At 37.5% G+C, this 20363-nt stretch overlaps 1 protein-coding gene across 1 annotated transcript in view; it reads left to right on the forward strand.

Annotated features, from left to right (window-relative positions):
* ADAM11 (ADAM metallopeptidase domain 11) overlaps positions 1–20363 on the forward strand; it is a 91534-nt gene that overhangs the window by 13206 nt on the left and 57965 nt on the right. Inside the window, exons 4-5 of the mRNA XM_014076414.2 lie at positions 11060–11136; positions 18420–18486. Coding sequence (XP_013931889.2) covers positions 11060–11136; positions 18420–18486 — 144 coding nt within the window. The remainder of the gene's footprint in view (positions 1–11059; positions 11137–18419; positions 18487–20363) is intronic.

A 20363-nucleotide genomic window follows, 5' to 3' on the forward strand; every position in this document is an offset into this window, starting at 1 on the left:
CTTGCAAAGTTTAGAGAATTTTTGTTCCCTGGAATGGCCTCGGCTCTGCCTTCCTTAAGCAGGAAGAAATGGAAGAAAAAGCATTGGTCACATAAGTCATTTTGCTTTGCTGCATTTTAATTCTGGTTCTAACCATTGTGAGATCCCCTGGAGTTGTGCTAGGAATTAACAGTTGGCGGCATTCTGGGAATTTAATTCCAGAGAAGAATATTAGAGATGGACAGTGAAGTATTTTCTGGCAGGACCTGCAGAACTGGCTCACTTCCCTATGCAAAAAGACCCACTTGCAAAATTAGAGTGCTTCCAGATGGACTGCTCAATGTGCTGCTAATCGAAAAACACCGTAGAGGTAGTCTATCTGTGGTAAGAATAAAAAAAAGGAGGGTTATAATACAAGAGACAGGATGATTGTGCAATGAAAGCCTTTGTCAAGAAACATTTGTGAGATTGCTGGAGAGGTAGTCTCAGAGTGGGAAAGTTGTTTCCTTCGCCCCATGAATGTATTGTATTATGTTTTCCATATTTCACTAACTTGAGGCTCTCTTTAAAAAAATAAAATAACATTTACCATGCTTCAGTATTAAATGCATTGTATTGAGTCCAGTTTCCAATTAATTCAGTGTGACAGACTTGCCATTGATTTCCTTGTAAAATATATTGAACTAGCTTAGTTTGTGAGCCAGTTTGGGAGAGTTGTTAAAGCACCAGGCTAGAACCTAGAAGACCAGAGTTCTAGTCCTTCCTGAAGCACAAAACCAGGTGTGTGACTCTAGGCCAGTCAATTTTCTCAGCCCTAGGGAGAAGGCAGCAGCAAATCACTTGGAAAATTGCAGGAACTACCCCAATCGCCAGGAGGCAACAGTGACACAAAGGCACAAAAACCCTATAATAAACAATTACCTTGATTTGGGCCTAACACTGTCAATATAGCAAAGCAAGAACATCCAGGTTTTAAAACAATGACCCCCAACTTTTCATGGACCGGCAGTGGTGGCAGTGAGGGTTTGGGGGAGGGAGGGGATGGTTTCTTGTACATGCCCATTGCTTGCGCAAATGGAGCTCTGCGTACTCACCTGCCATTTGTATGGCTTGGTTCCCAACAGGACAGGTATTGGGGAACCCTGTTTCAGAAGGTTCCCATTCTATTTCATTCTGAAAATCTTTCTTCTGGAATTATTTTCTGATGGCAAAAAGTATCCCTCCCCCCAAGCATCCCTACCTAAGTTTGGGGCATGTCATTGTCATATACCAGTTACTAACTGAACATTCAGACACTGTTAATGTAAAATAACTCTAAAGGAGGCAGGGTAGAACAGTAATTCATACAGAGATGCAGCAGCCTCTTTCTTCTGAAGATAAATGTATGGCATTAATAACATGATCATACATCATTGCATATTAACTGTTCCTGTGGGCATATAACTTGGCAATTATTTAGTGTTAAACTAAGTAAGACCACAAAGATCTATTATTGCCTTTCCCAATGTTTCTAGGTGTTTATTGTCTTAATTGAGACAAAGTGGAGTAAGGTAGACTACGACTGTAAAGATCCAGGGAAGCTGTACCTTTTGGTCCTAGCTGGACCAATTTCACATATTATGTGGGAAAATAGAAGAGAATGCATTGTCTTGAACTGTTGAGTTAAAAGAATGATATGAATATTAATAATAATAGTAAAATATACTTTACTTAATTGATACTCAGGATTACCATCCTACCAAGACATTCATTTCAGAAAAATAAACTAAAAAAGAACAAGTAGAAGTGAAACAATACAACTTAAAAATTCAGCCTCCCCAAACATTTAAGAGCAGAAAATTTTTGCAAGGTAAAGGTAAAGGTTCCCCTTGCACATATTGCTAGTTGTTCCCGACTCTAGAGGGCGGTGCTCATCTCCGTTTCAAAGCCGAAGAGCCAGCGCTGTCTGAAGACATCTCTGTGGCTGGCATGACTAAACGCCAAAGGCACACAGAACACTGTTACCTTCCCACCAAAATGGTCCCTATTTTTCTACTTGCATTTTTACGTGCTTTCAAACGGCTATGTTGGCAGAAGCTGGGACAAGTAACTGGAGCTCACCCTGTTACGTGGCACTAGGGATTTGAACTGCCAACCCTTCTGATAGACAAACGCAGCATCTTAGCCACTGAGTCACCACATCACTCTTGATTTTATAGAATCATTGAAAATATGGGACATTGACAAAAATTGGCAGAAGAACGTAGTTAAAGGCAATCACTGGGAGGTCTCTCTCCCCACTGTTTCCATTCTGATCTGTAAGAAAGTTCCAGTTCTAATTTTTTTTCTGATCCATTTTTGCCTTCTACGTTTTCTTTCTTCAAAACCTCTTTAATGGATTCCATTAAACACTTTATTGTAGGTGTATGCAAGTGTTAAACTAGATTTAATTGAAGGTGCGCAGAAGATCTCATCCATAATGAATTAGATAATCACTCTGCTAAGATGGGAGCAAAAGTAGAATTGCTGCTGCTGCTATGGCTATATGTGGGGGAGTCACACAATTTATATAACAATACATGTAATACATAACCAATTATAGTGGGTAGGTGATTCAAACTGTAGGTCCCCTTTATGTTTTTCATTCTGTCTGTAGTTCCACCAGAGGATAGTTTATTCCAGAACTAATCTTTCTGTTGTCTAGATAAGTAAGTGGGCAGAGGACAGGTTGGGCAAGGCAGGACAGTATTAAAAATTCTAATTCTGCAAAATGCCCTGTTTATGATAAAGTTTGTGAGATGTTTCATAAGTTTTTCTGAGATTTTCTGGCATTATTTTGTTTTACATTCTGACAGATTTGCATTTCCAAATTTCCAAAATTAAACAAATCTAGAATTTCTACCCAACATTTTTTCATTCTACATTTTTATGAAAGTTCACATGATTTCATTGTAGAATGGTTGTATTTCAAAGTTGTATCTGTAGTCTTCTGATCTTTTTCAGGCCACATTTGTATAACAAAATGTGATCTTCTGTAAAACTTGGGAAAAAGGACTGATTGTTTTCAATAGCAATAGTGTCTTAAATTAAAACTAGTTGCATATTCCTTTCAATCAGCGTGCTTGGCTTGATACTGGTGGACAGCTGATTAGTCAGATACTGTTTTTTGTATGAACATGGAACTGATCATTAATTTGCTACAAAACAAATAAAATGAGATCAGTAATTAAAGCCTTCTTCATAAGAACGGGAACTGATCAATTAAGAAGTAATTCAGTGTTCTGAACAAAAAAACAAAAGACAAAACAAAAACAGAAGAGGTGGAAACTGAAAAAAACTATTAATTTCATCAATGTAGGGAAACAAGCTTGTGATTTACTAATCATTATAGAATAAACTTAGTTATGGAAAAAGGAAATTGTAGGATTATATAGTATTATATTGACCATTGTATGGAATCTTGTCATTTAATTCCAAATCAGTCAATGAAAAATAGAGCTTTGGTTGTGATAAAAGACTGAAATATAGAATGAACAGTATAGTATCTATACCAGATTATTTTTGTAGTTTATTATAATGAACTGATATATTTCTGTAGGTAAATATAAGTTTCATTTTGAAGTGGAGATTTCAAGGTTTGTAATTTTATTACGTTTTTCTTTTTATATCGTAAGGTCAAAGCAGAAACATAATAAAGATGAATATAGCAAATTAAATGCCATGTTCAGTACATATATAAACGTGACTTCCCCCTTCAAGTTTAAATAATTTTAGTAACATCCATCTCCTTCCAAAGTACAAGAAATATTCCAGGTCACTTTCTTGGTTTATTATTTGCATATCCCTTTTTATTATTAAAACATTTTTCTTTTATGTGTTTTGTATAGCATCTTTTTCATTTAATTCTTGTAGCATTTTATTTTTGAATTCTTTTTCAATCAGTCTCAGCCTTGTCTAGTAATCCTGTTCTATAATAACATCTTTTAAACACAGTCTATCTACAGAGGCAGACACTCTTAAAATTAATTTATATATCCATTGTTCAAAAATATCCTTCAGTGTGTCCAATTTTAAAATATTTTGCACCATAATCTTTTAATATTTTTTTAGTTCTTCCTAGTTCCCTCTAGTGTCCAACCTTCAAAATACCATCCTATGTTTTTAGTTAAATAATTCAAATAGCATTTATTGATGGGAAGGATTATTGTAATTAATTCCAAAATCATATTTCAAATTTAACTGGACTTTTAATCCATTTATAAGTTTTCAAAATCAAAGTTCTAATTGCCCTTCTGCTCCTTATTTCTTCCCCACCCTAAAACACATTTTAAGTCCTTAAACTTGTGTATTAAAACTTCTTTCTCTAAGACTTGAAGGAAACTCACTTAGTGTTTTCAGACTGATTGATCTAAAGATTCCTAATAACTAAAAACCAGTTATTAAGCAATTCCTGAAAATGCTTAGAAAAAGAAGTATGCAAAACCAATCTCCTTTTAAAGACACCAAGCATGTTTCAAGCAAGATGGCTATTCCCTTATCCCAGAGCCCTAAACCCATTAGAGACTGTTGTCTTGCTGTCTTCTTATGAGAAGCAACTGTCTGTAGCACTTGTGGGCAATCTCAAGGCTTCTTGTCCAGAGAGGAATTACAAAGAGCTGCCTCTTTTTATCAATTTCTCCCACCATTTCTTTTCCAAGGATCCAGAGATATCATTGTTTATCATGTATATTCAAAAATGTTGGTTATAACATGTATGATGAACTTATTTCTAATATTCTTGCTGGACCATATATAACCCAAGTATTAAATTTCTGAGCTCAAATGAATCACAATGTAGTGTAGAGAGTTCAGAATTCCATTTCTAAAAATCTAGCAAAGTATGCAGGAACACTTCAGTACAACCAGTTAACAAATAATACATATAAAGTGATACTTATGTACCACCATAAATACTGTTTACATTTGCTTGCAAGGACCCATTATTACCAGTTGGTTACACATTAATCAGAGAGATACACTTGGATCTCTTTAGGGTTTTTTGCCTTTTGGTTTTCTTTAATTTCAGTTTTCACTATTTTGATATCATTTGCATGTGATTGATTCACTGTATATCTTTTTAGAAATAATTTTTTTACTTGCTTCATTGACATGAAGAACCTTAAACTTCTCATCATGTATAATAGGCCTGCCATTTCAGGGGTGAAATATCTAGCAACCCTAACTATTGCCGAAGAGAAATAGAAAAAAAATTTTTTGCAGTGAGATACGATAAGCATTTGATATTTTGGAGTCTATTGTAAATGAGAAAAATGTATGTCACATATGTGTTTTACTACAGATGATTGTCAAGAAGTTTTAAAATATTACAACAAGAGTTTGGGATTTTTTTTTCCTGTAGCAGTATTTTGGAACAAATTGCTATTGGACATGTATAAAATTTAGATTACCAGTTGATGGCAGAAAGAAGATGCAAAAAAGACTGGCTTTTTGCAGGCCTGGTTTATAACTGAGTAATAGAATTTATCTTTTCATTCAAGATTTCAAAATTTTATTATTTTGCTGAGAATGCTATTTTAACATTTAAAATTTTCTAAGCTTCCCAGAATAATCCAGTTACTTCTCCTACTGTAGCCTTTAAATCAGCTCCTCACCATGACTCAATGTGAGCAAAAGGAGTCACTATGTAAACTGAAATTTGGAGTGACCTTTTTCCTCTGTCTAAATATGTTGCAAATACCAATCAAAAGGAAGTGTTAAATATGTTCCTTCTCTTTGCAATATAGTCTGAACTTGTCTTACCCTTCTTTTGTGTTGAGCCTTCTATAGTGTTTCCTTGGAAATCATATTTTTCAGCCCTTGAAATATTCTCACCACTTCACGCTACAATTGTCCTGCCTTTCTGCAGGAAAAGGAATGAGCAAACCAAAAACCAGAAGTAACTCTCATGTTTGAATAAATTTCTTTTTCTTAGCCCTTATTTTTAATCTTATCCCTTTCCTCCTCCTCTATTATAAAGCCAAAAATTGCATTAGTTCAATATGCCGCAGCAGCATTTTAGCAGGATTAAATCTGAGCCAGGATTCAGTCCCAGAAGCTTTTAGTCTGTTGTCTACATTTCTCCCATTGTCCAATCGCTCTGATAATCCATTTGATTTCACATTCCATTACCAAACCTCCCTCCCATTAGCACGCTGCTGCTCTGCTTGTTTATGGGCATTCTCTGATATAATTTCATATCCAATATTGAAGAACTTGTCCTCAGGACACATGCGATCGATGCTAATACACTCTCAACTGAAGGGAAAAAAGCATGTCACAAAATATATTGTTTGCTTGTGGAACTCTTTGCCACAAGCTTTTATTGATCATGGCTGACGAAAGACTTTATAAAGAAGTGGGCTCGTTTATTGAGGACACTAGCAGCAGCCAACTTCCATCCATAGTTGCAGGCTTTTATAAAGGAACTTTTACTTTTATGTCATCAAATAACTGCAACATTTTAAGATGAGTGCTAATTTAAAAAGAAGGTGAGAGAGAAAGAGGAAGCGAGTAGGATGCAGCCACTTAAACTGCCTTCTGACATGGAAGGCCATATTCTGTGAGAAATACAACAGAACATTACAAGCTTAAAGAGGTATTGTAATTTATAATTCCATGCATTTTATATTGCGCTTTAGCACAGTAAAAACCTTTACACTGCATATAATTGGAACTTTGGAATTCACTGTCACAACTACTGCTGGCTGTCATCTCAACTGGGTTCAAAACAGGGTTGGAACAATTCACAGAAATCATGAGGCTCAATGATTATTAGCCTTGATGGCCATCCACCTGGCAGACTAGAGGGCTTCCTTGTATAATTGGTTGGCTGCTGGTTAGCCACTGGTTGGTAGCTATGAGAACAGACTGCTGGACTAAATGGGCCACAGGTCCAATTCAGCAGGCCACACATTCCTATATTTCTGAACCCATTCCTACTGAATTGTGCAGTAGGAATATATGTGCATTGTTGACTAAAAGTGATACTTGTTTGTTTCCGCCCAAATTCCATTTCCTGACCAAGCTGTGTGAAATGATGTTTATGAACCTGAACATCCTCAGGGAATTGTGTAGGAAATATATACACAAAAGTTTGAGGTATATAAAACTGTGGAAGAAACTTAAGGGGAAAAAAAACCAATAAAAGCTGGAAGGGAAGCAAACATCTCCTTTGGCTAGACACTGCTATTCTAAATACCATACATATTTGCAAAGTGCAGTTCCCTAAGCCATTACGTTGCAGATCTTGCAATTCTAGTACATTCCAATAAGCACATTAGATATTGATGTTTTGTCTTATTAATGTTCAAGCAAAAGTGAAATCAGAGTGCTAGAGTGCAAAATGGTGCAAAGATCCAGATGCCAAGTAGCTATCCCTATAATCCAGGGTTTCAGTTGTGCTACTGCACAATAGAATACAGTAAATACTGATTCATTCTCTGATCTGATACCAGAACGCGTACTGGCTCCTGCATCTTGCAAAAATATTTTGGAAAAAATAATCATAATATTGACTCTGTGTCAGCATTAGTTTGTGCCTGCTTTAATTAGTCCTTGCAGGTGGTCAGCTGCAGCAACTCAGTTCAACTTCATTCATTGAGCTTTTTCTTCCCTAAAGATCCACATGTTGGAGTGTCTAATAAATGATCTGTAGTTTCCTGCAGTTGCAGGGAACGAATGAGAATAGACTGGGCTTGTATATAAATTGGTTGTGGTATCCAGAAATCACCTATGTCCACCATCCTTTAATTTTTAAACAATGAAATTCAGAGTTGTGCAGAAGTCTAATTATGTCAATAATATTGCCATATTTGTATTTTCTATAAAAAAACAATATTCTAATGAAGGAATTACTTCATTATCTATCTGCAGGTAGTCCTTGGTTACTAACTAATCATTCAGCAACTGTTCAAAGTTAAAATAGTACTAAACAAGTGAAGTTTATGAGTTGTCCTTGAAGTTCTGACCATCCTTCCATCCCTGTGGTCATGTGATTATAAACCACCCAACATTTAGTGATGTACCTACTACGGGCATGTAGTCATATGGATTGCAATTTGTGACTTTTCCTGCCAGCTTCCCACAAGCAAACCTGGTAGGGAAGGTAACAGGGAAGATCACAAGTTGGTCTCGTATGTTTTCCGCACCTTTCACCCTCCTAGAGTCCCATTGTGCTTGTATCATGCCAAGTTGGCCACTTGTGCACGCTCTCCCTCCCAGCTGCTTACTTATCTTCTGGTCTGGTTGCAAGTTCTCTGAGACTTCAACTTTGGCTGTTAGAAGCTGGCAGGAAGTAGCCAGGAAGTGCTTACCTAATGACACATGATCCTCATTTAAGTACAGCAACAGAGCTGCAGTGGTTGCTCTTGCTATGCAATGCAGTCATGGACATTGCACTTTATGACCACATCACTTAGCAATGGAAATTCTGGTCCCAATTCCCATAGTAATTCAAAAACTCTCTGTGTCTCTTTCTTTCATCATAAATTGCCAAATATCCATTCCCAGAATCTAATATCGTTGTTTTTCAAATGCAGTTAGTCCTCCTTTAACAATCACAATTGGGACCAGCAAATCTATCATTAAGTGACACGGTCATTAAATGAGACATCATGTTACTTCAATGCCTCATGACCTCACTTTTACTGTGCTATTAAAGTAAGCAAATCGCTGCTGTCGTTAAGCAAGAAATCATGTGGCTGTGCAATTTTACCGTTGGCTTTTGCACTGTTTCTGCTCCTTGGAAGTCATCTGTGAAGTGTGCAAGTGATAACCATGTGATCTTGGGATTCTGTGATGGTTGTAAGCCACATCAGATGTGAGCTGCCCAGATCTCGGATGCACGGATGGTTTTAAGTGCAAGAACTGGTTGTAAAGTTATTTTTCAGCACTGTCATAACTTCAAATAGTTGCTGGATAGGACATTGTTAAACAGGAACTACATATATTGCACTTTCATTTGTGTTCTTATGAGATTTACCAGGTGATGATGGGAAGTTCTATTCTCATCTTTTAATATATGATAGGCAGCTTTGAGTTGACTCGCATCCAAGCTGGTTGTAAAAACAGGATTTGAAAGCTGAGGGATAGTGATTGGTTAGCCAAGATGGTTGAATGAAACGTTTGTGCAAAAAGATGTGTACTGTCCAAGATCGGAATCAGAATCACACTCAATCAAAACTAGCTGAAGAAACTATGCTTGGCTCTACTAAAACATTGAGTTGAGCTCTAAGCCAAATGTTGGGTTTGGCTATTTCTTTTTTCTGCATTGTGGATAGAATTTGCTTGATTACTTAGATCAATAAAAGGCTTTATGAAGGTGATCGCACTGCAAGATGGTTAGATGTCTGATACTCAAGAGAAAGTTTTCTTCTATTGGGCTCCCAGTTGTTGAATGCTTTCCTCAGGGTGGTGTGCTGGTTTTACCAAGTTTTAACTGCGAATTGATTTAATTGGATTGATTTCATTATGCTCTTTTATAATTTGACTTTAACTTTTGTTTTAAACATAAACATTTGTATCAACAGAAGAGGATAGCTTAACAAACAAACAAGGCATTAATAATTTGGGATGTTTGGCATTGGGGTATAGTATAGTAGCAAATAATAAGTCAGAATTAATGGGAGCATATTTAGCAGCATGGAATTCAGGCCCAGCAGAACTAAAAACAGGGTTTTTTTTGAGAGGGGCTGCTATTCCCTAACTAGTAAGAAGAAAATGTTTTATCTCACTATTCTGCTATTTCTATTTTGTCCAAGCTTGTTCCAGAAGCAGGAGGTCTGCACTTGAGAAACCAGAGTTGTGCTTTTGCTAATCTTTGGGGTTTTTTAGTCTCCATATTTTACCCCCTGCAGAGGTGATACAGGTGGGAATGCCTTTAATTTGAAGAATTAAATCTGTGTAAATCTGACTCTCACATGTATTCCCTGAGCCTGTGAAATTGGGACAACATACAATTAACCAGGGCAACAGGCAACTTCTGACTGTTCTCTCATGCCATCTTTGCCATAAGATAAAGTGTGACTTTAACCAAGACAAGATTCATTTACTTTCCTCCATCATGATCCATTTTTCCCTACTATAGCAATAGCAATAGCAGTAGACTTATATACCGCTTCATAGGCCTTTCAGGCCTCTCTAAGCGGTTTACAGAGAGTCAGCATATTGCCCCCAACAATCTGGGTCCTATACAGGCACACATGATCAACCCTTGGGACTGCAGCTACCCCAGAGCAAGTGGTTCCTTGTTTTTAGGACCTAGGTCATCCTCAGGCTGGGGTATGACAGAACTGAAAAAGCATAATGAATATTTGAGGAAAACCTGCCCTCTGGGATCCTTCTTCTCTCCTTCCCTTCCTCCCTCCCTTCAAAGTTTTTATATCACTCCCTCGTATAGATTCTGGGCAGTTGACAAAGTAAAAACATTGAGCATGAAATGTTCTCCAAACCACAGCTCTTATCCCTCAAAGTAACATCAGAATAAAACCATAAATGGTTTCCAATGACCCTCAGTCAGCAAATCCTGCTGAGAATGACCTTCAGTGCCTTTTCAATGCCAGGAGCAGTCCTCTCTGTGGGTCACGTATTGTACCTCAGGGAGTCCACTGCTGTAGAGGCCAACTTCTTGCCCACCTATCCCACAACAGAACAGGAGCATAAGAACAGGCAGAATCATTTTGAGCAAGTAAGGCAGTTCCTAATAAGTATTAATTCTATATTATTTTCTTTAGTATCAGATGTATTGGGTATGGTGGTTGTGAATTCAAATTCAGTGATGAGGTATTCTGTATTTTTATAAAGGCGCCCTTGTCTTGTGTTATGTACGTGATGATTGCAACAGATTAATTTCTCACTGTATGTATATGAAGGGAATGGAAGGAGAGGAGAGTTATGGTAAGTTTAAGAGGGAATATGTGTGAGCAAACACAATTGGTTGCATAAACAGTATTGCAGAACCATTCTGTTACAATAATAAGCAATGGATAAGAGCTTATTTGATATTACTATAGATGAAGGCAAAAGTCAAAGAAAGCTCTGCCTTAATTTGTTTTTGTTCTTTTAGATTATCCATCTGGCCCAAGTGAGTTTCCTCATCCCTGCCTTTGGTTCAACCTTCATTTTGGATCTTGAGCTGAACCAGTAAGTATTTACTGCCAAAATAATTGTTCTTGTGATTCAAAGGTAAGATTCCATTTTTTGATTGGGTGGTGAAGGAAGGGGAAAGAGTGGTTGTTTGGAGCCTCTCCGATAATTGCAGCCAAGAAATACATTTACCAAAATTATATATAGAACTGTAAATCTTGAGCAAATAGAAAATCACACAGAATAAATAAGGAAATAGTAAAAGATGCCCACATTTAAAAAAGAAAGAAATCTTGTCCATGGAAAATTGTGTATCATTTCAATGCTAAACTAGGATTCTTCTTTATGATAAATTGCTTCTTATGGTACAATGGAGAACATTTGGGTGTATATTTTCAACATATGTAATAGAATGCTTTCATGTAAAAGGATGAAGTACGTTGTACAGCAGAATTATAAAAATACCTGAGATTCGCTATCAATGCTGGTTAGATAGTGTAAACGTGTATTATGTTTATATGCAATAGCAGGACTTATAGTGGATAGAGCCACAATCTGCTCAGAGTCACATCATTAAATCTTGTCATTCTATAAAGTGCATCTTTTCACTGCCATAATAGTCTCAATATCTTTAAAAAAATGACTCTGATCACAGACAAAAAAGACTGTTATGGAAAACTGAGTAATTTTGATTAATATACCATGCTAAACCACAAATGTGGATCACAACAAATTGTGTTAAGTTCTTAAAGAGATGTGAGCACCAGACCATCTTATTTGTCTCTTGAGAAACCTATATGTGGATCAAGATGCAACAATGAAAACTCGACACGGAACCATTGATTTGTTCAAAATTGGGAAAGGAGTCGAGCAAGACTGTATGCTGTCGCCCTGCCTATTTAACTTATATGCAGAGCACTTCATGAGACAGGCTGAGCTAGATGAATCAAAAGTTGAAATTAAGATTGCCGGGAGAAATATCTACAACCTCAGATATGCAGATGATACCACTCTAAGAGCAGAAAGTAAAGGGGAACGAAAGAACCTCTTGATGCAGGTGAAGAAGGAGAATGCAAAAGTTGGCTTGAAACTCAACATTAAGAAAACTAGGATCATGGCATCTGGCCCTCTCAATTCCTGGCAAATAGATGGGGAAGAAATGGAGGTAGTGACAGATTTTATTTTCCTGGGCTGCAAGATCACCACAGATGGGGACCGCAGCCAAGAAATTAAAAGATGCTTGCTCCTGGGGAGGAAAGCTATGGCAAATCTAGACAGCATACTAAAAAGCAAAGACATCACCATGCCAACAAAAGGGCGTATATTCAAGGCTGTGTTTTTTCTAATTGCAATGTATGGCTGTGAAAGTTGGACCATAAGGATTGCCAAAGAATTTAGGCCTTTGAACTATGGTGCTGGAGAAGACTCCAGCGAGTCCTTTGGACAGCAAAGCGATCAAACTGGTCAGTCCTAGAGAAGATTAAACCTGACTGCTCTTTAGAAGGCCAGATCCTGAAGATGAAACTTAAATACTTTGGCCACCTAATGAAAATGAAGAACTCACTGGAGAAGAGCCTAATGCTGGGAAAGATTGAGAGCAAAAGAAGGGGATGACAGAGAATGAGGTGGCTGGATGGAGTCACCGAAGCAGAAGGCATGAGCTAAAATGGACTCCGGGGATAGTAAGGACAGGAAGGCCTGAAGGAACGTTGTCCATGAGGTCGCAATAGGTTTAACACAATTTCACAACTAACAAAAGCAACAAACCACAAATACCGTACATTTCTGAGTGTAAGATGCCCTCTCCCCACAAAAGAGGGTGGAAATGTTGGTGTGTCTTATACACCAAACACAGCCTCTGGAAACCCTGCCCAACATGTCCCGTTTTCACAAAAACAGGGTGCGCAGGGGGTTTAGGAGGCCTGCAGAGTCCTAGGGGTGGAGGAAGGCAAAAGGAGGCAAAAAATGGGCCTGTTTTTTTTTAAAAAATGGGGGCATTTTTGCCCTTCACATCCCTCAGGAGCATTCCGCAGGCCTCCCAAACCCTCTGTGTGCCCCGTTTTTGAGAAAAATGGGCTCATTTTTGGCCTCCCAAACCCACCAGGAGTGCCGATTTTGCCCTTCCCAATCCTCAGGAGTATTCTGCAGGCCTCCCAAACACTCTGCGTGTGCCGTTTTTGTGAAAAACAAGCCTGATTTTTGTGAAAATGGGACATGCATGGTGGGGTTTCCGGAGGCCAAAAATGGCTGTACTTGATGTATAGGACACACAAACATTTCCACCCTCTTTAGGGGGGGGGGGAGTGCGTCTTATACTCCGAAAAATAAGGAATTTATTAGGTTTGGATTTCAAATATAGTTGGTCCTAGTTGTTGTGATTTATACATCATGGATTACAGCATAATGTGTGTATCAAGTCATTGTGGCATGTTTAGTAAATTGTTATCAAACTTTGATTTAGCATTCCACATGTTCAGTGTAACGATCAAATTGAAATAATCAACAATTATTGTAAATGCTGCAGTTTATTTATTTTTTAATAATTTAATCTGGTCTATTTATATTTGTTTATTTATTTTGCTGTGTTTTTTTAATTCTGTAAGCCAAGAAGAATCATGTGAGATATTCAACTATGTGAATTGAATAAACAAAAATAAATAATTATCATTCTGGAAAAGTTAATTAAGCAACAAATCGATGAACACCTAGAGACAATGTAATTACCAAAAGCTAACATGTTGTCAAAAAGTGATAATGCCAGACAAATCTTATTACATTCTTTAACAAAGTGACAAAATTAGTGGATCACAGGAATGCTATACTTCAATTTATTTGGACTTCAGTAAGACCTTTGATAAAGTAGACTATAACCTATTACTTTATAGAAAAATATGGGTTTAACAGCATCACCACCAGATGGATTCGTAACTGGTTGACCAACTGCACTCAACATCTAGTCCTCAATAGAACTGCATGTACTTGGAGGGGAGTATGCAATAGGGTACCCCAAGGCTCTGTTTTAGGCCCAGTACTCTTCAACATCTTCATCAATGATTTGGGCAAGGGGATAGAAGGGGAATCCATCAAATTTGATGACACCAAGCTGGCAGGAATAGCCAATACTCCAGAAGATAGGTTTAATGTACAGAAGGATCTTGACAGACTTGAACATTGGGGGCTATCTAACAAAATGAAATTCAATGGTGAAAAAAATAAGGTTCTACATTTAGGCAAGAAAAACAGAACACACAGGTACAGTATATGTGGTACTTTGCTCAATAGTAGTAACTGTGAGAGGGATCTTAGAGTCATAGTGGACAATCATTTAAATATGAGCCAGCAGTCTGTTGCAGCTGCCAAAAAAGCCAGCATTAACATGGAGATAGAATCAAGGTCACGTGAAGTGTTAATACCACTTTATAATGCCTTGGTAAGGCCACACTTGGAATACTGAATTAAGTTTTGATATACACAATGTAAAAAAGATGTTGATACTCTAAAAAGAGTGCAGAGAAGAGCAACAAAGATGGTTAGGGGACTGGAGGCTAAAACATATAACTAATGATTGCTGGAATTGGGTATGTCTAGTTTAATGAAAAGAAGGACTGAGGGAGACATGATAGCAGTATTCCAATATCTCAGGGATTGCCACAAAGAAGAGGGAGTCAAGCTATTTTCCAAAGCACCTGAGGGCAGGACAAGAAGCAATGGATGGAAGCAACCTAGAACTAAGGAGAAATTTCCTGACAGTTAGAACAATTAATCAATGGAACAACATGTTTTCAGAAGTTGTGAATGATTCAACACTGGAAGTTTTTAAAGAAGAGATTAGACAACCATTTGTCTGAAATTTGTCTAAGCAGGAGGTTGATTTGAAAACCTCCAAGGTCCAGGTCTGTTAGTCTATTCTCTCATTGCACAAATCTAGAGAGTGATCCTATGTAAAATATTTTTTATCCCATTCTTTTTTCATATACTCAAGGCAGCGAACATACCAATATTCCTTCTTCCTCCCATTTTCCCCACAACAGCACCCCTGTAAAGTAGATTGGGCTGAGAAAGAATGAGTGGCCCAAAGTCACTCAGCTGACTTTCATGGCTAAGGCAGGATTAGAACTCATAGTTTCTAGGCTAGCATTACACTGAACTGGTTCTCCAGTTATTCAATCCCAATAGTCTTATATTAAAATTTTCATAATATAAAGATCCAGAAAGATTCTTTTTTGGAATTATAGTGTAAGAGAATATTGTTATTGTATTAGCTGCAGAGGAAATTAAAAGTTTCTTTCTATTTCTTTTGAGTTTCTCTTTATGCATTTTCCTCTTTTTTCTTTTTTTACTCTTATTGGTTTGTGTTAGCTTTTATGTTCTTTGCAAAACTTTTAATGATTTATAGATACAGATAAATGGATGGATGGATGGGTGGGTGGGTGGATGGATAGATAGATAATGGAAAAATGGTCATTTGGGCAAGTTTCTGAATATTTTATTCCATGATACTTTAAAGAGGGATTAATATATTAAGGTATAAACTTTCATTAGCTGCGAGCTACTTTTGTCAAGTAGCAGATTTACATATATGAGAGTAGAGAAAATAATAGAAAAATGTAATCTCTTTTTCGGGCAGGAGATAAAGTCTGTAATTATCTACAAACATGAAACATTATTACAGACTTTATCTCATAGTGACCATTCAAAGCGCAATAATAGATGATAACACAATTATCATAGTTTTAATTTGTTAATTAACAGCAATAATGAGATTGAACAACACTGTTATCTCAGTTCAGGTATTTGTTTTTAAAAAATGCATATGGAATAAGCCATGTTTTAGCTTAGATTATACACCATGTTCTTCTCTTTAAAAGAAGAGACCAAGATCTCAACGATGGATTGCAATATGGGAGGTGTGAAATTTGTAACATGGGAGTCTTCACATATGTCAGTATCTCCCAATGTGGCGTCTTCCAGTGTGAAGATTTCCAACACTCTTTTAATTCTCAGATATCTTTGCTGTAAGTTGTGAGAACTGAAATTTTAGGCTACTTTATTGGCAAACTCTGAGGTAGTAATAGGCAAATTCATAGGCATGGATGTGGGTGCATACTTTTTCTTAACATATGGTTGTAACAGAGTGTGTCACAGGATAGGAGTTACAATGTGTTGATTTTATATTTATGTGGCAAGCCAAGATATGTGGCAGCAAATGTGAAAGAAGGTGTGCTTGTCTTCCTGTTTATTTATGTAGGTGGGTATGCATATTTTTGCGTGATAAAACTGAGTGCTTGTTGTGAGTGGAAAGGCCCACTAGCTTTGTCCCATCTGCTTTTATTAAACAATTATGAAACATACTTATAACTGAACACAGATAAAAAAAGAAGAAATTGAGATATCTAGTTCAAGAGAATTTTCTAGATACATTGATTATGTTGATCTATGACTATAATAAAGATTTGTTTTAATTTTATATATGTTGACAATTCTTGTGCTAATTAAATATTGAAATATGGAAGGGGCAATACTGTTTTTAATTTCTCAAAAGGACTTTCAATACTGAAGTACAACTATGCATCTCCTGCATATGCCTTACCCTTCATCTCTGATGAATTCGGAGACGTTATAGCTGCATAAAAATGAGAGAAAGTCACTCTGTACTTGCTTATTGACACTCTACACTTGTTATTTATAACTTCCAGAGATGTCTTGTTAATGAAAAACAGTTTTACTCCTTTTCTTGTAGTCAAATTTCAATCCCTCTATCTCAGAAACTATTTTGCTGTATTATTTCAGTATTTGTCAGAGGTTTTTTTATGCGTGGGTGCATGTGCACAAATGTGAAGCAATGCAAGCAAGCTATTGACTATGACACCATATTTGCTCATTTTGTACATGTGATTAGAGTCATAATTAATTTCACGCAGATCCCAGTGTTTGTTCATTTATTATTGTTCGTTTAAATTTACTAACTACGTAACTCCAGGGGACTTATGAAAATATGATTATGTGCATAATGTATATCAATATATGAGCTTCTATGTACCTTTTGCAAGTTTAAATAGGATATAAATAGGGGTGTAGCTGTGGGAAATTTTCTTCATGCAGTGATTTTTTATTATTATATGAGCCATGCAATATTGTAAAGGTATTTGTCTTTTTTTCATACTATCCCCTAAATATGTGTCTAAATATATTATCTGGGGTGAATATAGTTTGAAGTACTATGCTTGGAAGGTGTGATTAGGTGAGTGCCTTTTAATATTTAATAAGGCATCTGGAAACATTTCTGTTCATCTGTTCTTCTGCAAATAAATTAAGTTCAGGGTTAGGCACTAGATCACTGTAAGATGAGGTAGCTGATGATGAGCCTTAGTCTGTAACTAGATATAGTGTTGTAAATGAGCAGGTCAGGTAACTGAGTTTCACCCCTGGACTGTGCCTTATTTTACCCAGGAGTCCAGATGCCCTGAAAAATGACCTGAACAAAGCTCAATGTTCATTTTCAGTGTTGGAATTTGCTGGGGCCACAGAACTGAAGGAAATATGCAGGATTATTTGCCAAGGACTAATAGCTGCTAATAATAGTGCATCCAAGAAGAATGTTTGTAGAATACTACAGATACGTGGATTTCAATCATGAAATCTACACATCTATATTGAGGAAAGGCAAGCTTTGTAATTTGCCAAACTAGATTTGCCAAATAATGAATTCTAGTTCCTGGCTCAGTTAACCCATTTCTTTTTCACCCAAGGAATCTTTTCTCTGCAAGTCTTTGCAGAGAAGATCTGCATTCAAAAGCTAAGTGGTGGGAATCATTGGAAACCAACAGCAAGAGATTGTTCATGCCAGTCAGAGAGCTCACAATGTAGCTCATGCTTTGCATGATAGCTTGAATCAATAGTGATTCAAGAAATTTATTATGACATGCACCCATACAAGTGCCATGATTGTCAACTAGAGCAAAGGTCAGTTGCCAATGTTTTCACTACCAGTTTGGGTGCGCTCCTGCACACACGCGCAACACTTCTGTACATGCAGAAGGGCTGGGCGGGTGGGTGGAGCCTCCCGCCGCCACTACTATAGGTTCGGCCAATCTGGGCTGAACCAGCAGCAACCCACCTCTGAACTAGAGGATAGTTTAGAGTAGTTATACTGAGTAAAGGAGAGTGGGCAAACAGGGATAGGATCGGTCACACAAAAGAAATGACAAAGGTTTTGGTGTCCTCAATACTGTTAATTTTATAAGCATGAATTAGGAAAACAGGAGAATATGAGGCAGATTTGATCTCAAACATTGATGAAAGTATTTATATAACTTTCATCCTTTTTCTTCTTCTATCAGCCATCTGTTGTCCTTAAATTATGTGGAACGTCATTTTGGACAGGATGGAAATGCCAGCCACACCACGGTAAGAAATCTAAAGATCTATATCTGTATTGCTTAACTTAATATTTAAATATGTGTAGAGTCCCTTTGCATCGGGGGGGGGGGGGAGAGGGGGAGAGGGGAGGGGGAGAAGGAGAAGATCGTTACAAGACCTTGACTTGCATTTATTTCAGGCTAGTTCTCCCATCTGTTAAGCATGAAATAACTAACTGGGTGGGGCAGTGGGAAGATTGTGGATGGGAGGAGTGCTGGTTGTACTTTGCAGCTGCCAGAGCAAAGATGTAGATTGCAGATGCTGAGTCTGAAAAAGAATGAATGGATGATCCAGAAATAGCCCTGCTCTCCCTGCAAAAGGAAGCCTCACAAGTAGAGCATCAATAATACTAAGTGCTTGCTAAGTGGTTGGTCACACACAGCCTCCCAAGCAGCTGCAGCCAATCCTTGAGTCCCTGCTTTGCCAGGAGCAATGGCTTCCCCCATTCTTGTCTAAGCTAACCTGAACCATGCTGCTTTCTATAAATAGTCATGAGAGGGAGGTGGTTGCTTGCTCATGCTGCAACAACCTTGAACACAACAGGCAGGGCAGGGACACTTGTGAACTGCTTCATAGAAAGGCGCAAGCAGGCAAAAGAAGGTCAGCAGACAGGCATGCTTCTGCACAGAGGGTACAGCTGGGTATTGGTGTGCCAATGTCATTTCAAGTATAATTTATCATTCTTCATTGTTGCTGATATTGTTCAAGTGCAGTATTATCCACACTGATTTTACATTTTAAATGCTATGGTTCTTTGAGCTGTACATTCAGCATCACCGTGTTATACCAGAAAAATAACACTCTGCCAACGGTGTTGAACTATTGTTCGTATTAAAATTAAGTAATGCTGAATATGATAGGAGCCATAGGGTACTGGATGGTAGAAAACCACATCTGGAGGGTACCGGATGGTAGAAAACTAGAACATCTGGAATCCATATTTGGAGAGTGGAAAGTAGTGGAAAGTCCTTTGAGAGTCCACCTGTCTGCCTACATTCTGATCTATTCTCTGGTCATCTCTTGCCTTGGTTCCTGTAATCTTCTCTCAGCTTTTTCACCATAATTGCAGAAGACTTTAGCTAATTTTCCTTAGTCCTCTGCCTGACGTCTGTGTAGTTTATATCTTTAAATAGCCGTCCTATGCTAATCTTTTCTTTGTTATATCCCCAAAATCTGAAATATCAAGATCTGAATTATACAGGACAGGAAGACAGTTCCCATTAAAAAGAGATGGCCATGCAGTCCACACAGACAGGACATGTGAAAATGTTTTGTTTGACAGATGTCAGGACCAGATTTTAACTTTGAAGGCCATGAACATGAAAGGAGTTCGAGAGTTTTGAAGTGATCTTTCAACAGATATTATGATACTCTGGTCATAGTTCCCCCCCCCCCCCGCTATGATAGAGAAGTATTATGTTTACAAATTTGTATTGAGCTTGTAAATTATCATATGCAGGCAGCTCTGAAAATTTTGTTCTCTTTGTGGCTACGCAAAGATGTTTAAGTTAACTGTGTAACAACAAAGAAATCAAATTTCTTCTTCCACTTTACCTTGCTGTTTTTTATCATTTTTTCATGCCTTTATACTTTTAATGTTAGAGCAGTAGTAGAATTTAATTATAGGGACATGATGTCTCAGTGGCTAAAACACTGAGCTTGTCGATCAGAAAGGTTGGCAGTTCTTAGTGCCATATAATGGAGTGAACTCCTGTTACTTATTCCAGCTTCTGTCAACCTGGAAGTTCGAAAGCATGTAAAAAATGCAAGTAGAAAAATAGGAACCACCTTTGGTGGGAAGGTAACAGCATTCTGTGTGTCTTCGGCATTTAGTGATGCTGGCCATATAACCACAGAGACATCTT

This window comes from Thamnophis sirtalis, unplaced genomic scaffold (genome assembly GCF_051295495.1).
Source record: "Thamnophis sirtalis isolate CommonGarterSnake01/CBP01778 unplaced genomic scaffold, rThaSir2_p1.2 scaffold_4, whole genome shotgun sequence".
NCBI classification, from domain to species: Eukaryota; Metazoa; Chordata; class Lepidosauria; order Squamata; family Natricidae; genus Thamnophis; species Thamnophis sirtalis.